General features: G+C 47.0%; 2 protein-coding genes across 2 annotated transcripts; both read left to right on the top strand.

The window, feature by feature from the left end:
- The first annotated feature begins 409 nt into the window (after positions 1-409).
- Positions 410-760, top strand: LOC140014697 (uncharacterized). The gene has a single exon (XM_072065792.1). It carries the CDS (start codon positions 410-412, stop codon positions 758-760), a length of 351 nt encoding a protein of 116 aa, XP_071921893.1.
- A 285-nt stretch (positions 761-1,045) lies between these two features.
- On the top strand, positions 1,046-1,723 carry LOC140014696 (uncharacterized). Its single transcript, XM_072065791.1, has one exon. It carries the CDS (start codon positions 1,046-1,048, stop codon positions 1,721-1,723), a length of 678 nt encoding a protein of 225 aa, XP_071921892.1.

Raw genomic sequence — 1,723 nt, 5'->3', positions numbered from 1 at the left:
GATATGAGATCTTCTGTTTTTGGATGCCTTCAAAGGGTACCACTAAATAGCCATAGTTGACGAAGATCAGGAGAAGATCTCATTCATCACTGAGTACGGTACGTATTACTACGTCACCATGCCCTTCAGGTTAAAGAATGGAGGTGCGACCTACCAGAGGTTGGTGAACAGGTTATTCAAGAATCAGATAGATTGGAACATGAAAGTTTACGTGGACGACATGTTGGTCAAGAGCAAAACTCAGGAGTAATTCATTACGAATTTTGGAGAAATCTTCGAGGGCCTTCGGAGCTCGTGGATGCTGTTGAATCCCAAGAAATGCACTTTCGGAGTCAAGTCGGACAAATTCTTAGGATACATGATATCCAAAGACGGAGTAAGAGCCAACTCTGATAAGGTTAAAGCCATCATGGATATGGCTCCCCCCAAAAACATAAAGGAAGTGCAGCGACTAGTTGGTAGGATGACGGCCTTGAACAGGTTCCTGTCGAAATCAGTAGTTCGGGGTTCCCCCTTCTTTAAGGTTCTAAGAAGAGGTCCCCAGTTCGAGTGGACCTATAAGTGCCAAAAAACATTCGACGAACTGAAGGCCCATATTGCCGAATTACCGACCTTAATTTCTCTCGAACAGGGCAAAACTCTGTTCATCTACTTAGCTGTGAGAGAGGAGGCATTCAGCGCGATGTTAGTTCGGGAGAAAGACAAGGTCCAAAAGCTGGTGTACTATGTTAGCCATGCTTTACAAGGGGATGAGCTCTGATACTCTACGGTGGAGCGATATGTCCTAACACGCGTTCACACAGTTTGAAAACTCAGGCTATACTTTCAGCTTCACCCCATCGTGGTGGTGACCGACCAGCCCTTGAAGCAGATCCTGTCCAAACCTGATATGTCGGGAAGGATGCTCAAATGGCTGTCGAGCTGTCCGAATATGATCTGGGTTTCTAGCCCCGAACGGCTATCAAAGCCCAAGCGCTGGCTGATTTCATCGCGAAAAGAGTTTCCTTCGGGTTGCAGAAGACCGAACAGGCCATAACGGAGTCTAATGCCGAATAGCCCAAGGAAGCGGTTGAACAACCTAAGGAAGCGGCCGAACTGGATATTCCGACCTGGATGTTGTACGTGGACGGAGCCTCAAGCAAGGAGGAGTGCGGGGCTAGACTCATTCTCATCAACCCACGGGGAAGAACTGGCTTACACCTTGAGGATCGACTTCAGGGTCTCCAATAACAAGTTCGAATATGAAACTCTGATCACGGGGATGGAAGTAGCTCGAAAGTTGAGAGATGAATCGCTAAGGGTCCATAGCGACTCACAGCTTATAGTGAACCAAGTCTTGGGGAATTACGAAATTAAAGAAGAATCGCTAAAGAGATACGTTGCCAAAGCGCATGAGTTGAGGGGTCTGTTCAAACAATTCACGCTCGAACAAGTTCCTCGGAGTCAGAATAAAAGAGCTGACGCCCTTTCCAAACTGGCCTCCAATTCGTTTGGCACATTGAATAGGGAAGTGTTGGCAGAGGTCGTTAAAAGGCAGGCGTATGAACAGCTCGACACAACAGTGATTCAAGTGGTGAACTCATGGATGGATCCTATTGTGCAGTACTTAGCTAATAGAGAGCTCCCCTCGAACAGAGATGAGACCCGAAAACTCCTCCTCAATTCACGAAGATATGTGCTCACGGATGGAGTGCTGTATAGAAAATTATGCCTAAGTCCATGA

This window comes from Coffea arabica, chromosome 9e (assembly GCF_036785885.1).
Source record: "Coffea arabica cultivar ET-39 chromosome 9e, Coffea Arabica ET-39 HiFi, whole genome shotgun sequence".
NCBI lineage: Eukaryota > Viridiplantae > Streptophyta > Magnoliopsida > Gentianales > Rubiaceae > Coffea > Coffea arabica.
This window is presented reverse-complemented; position numbering and strand designations above follow the sequence as displayed.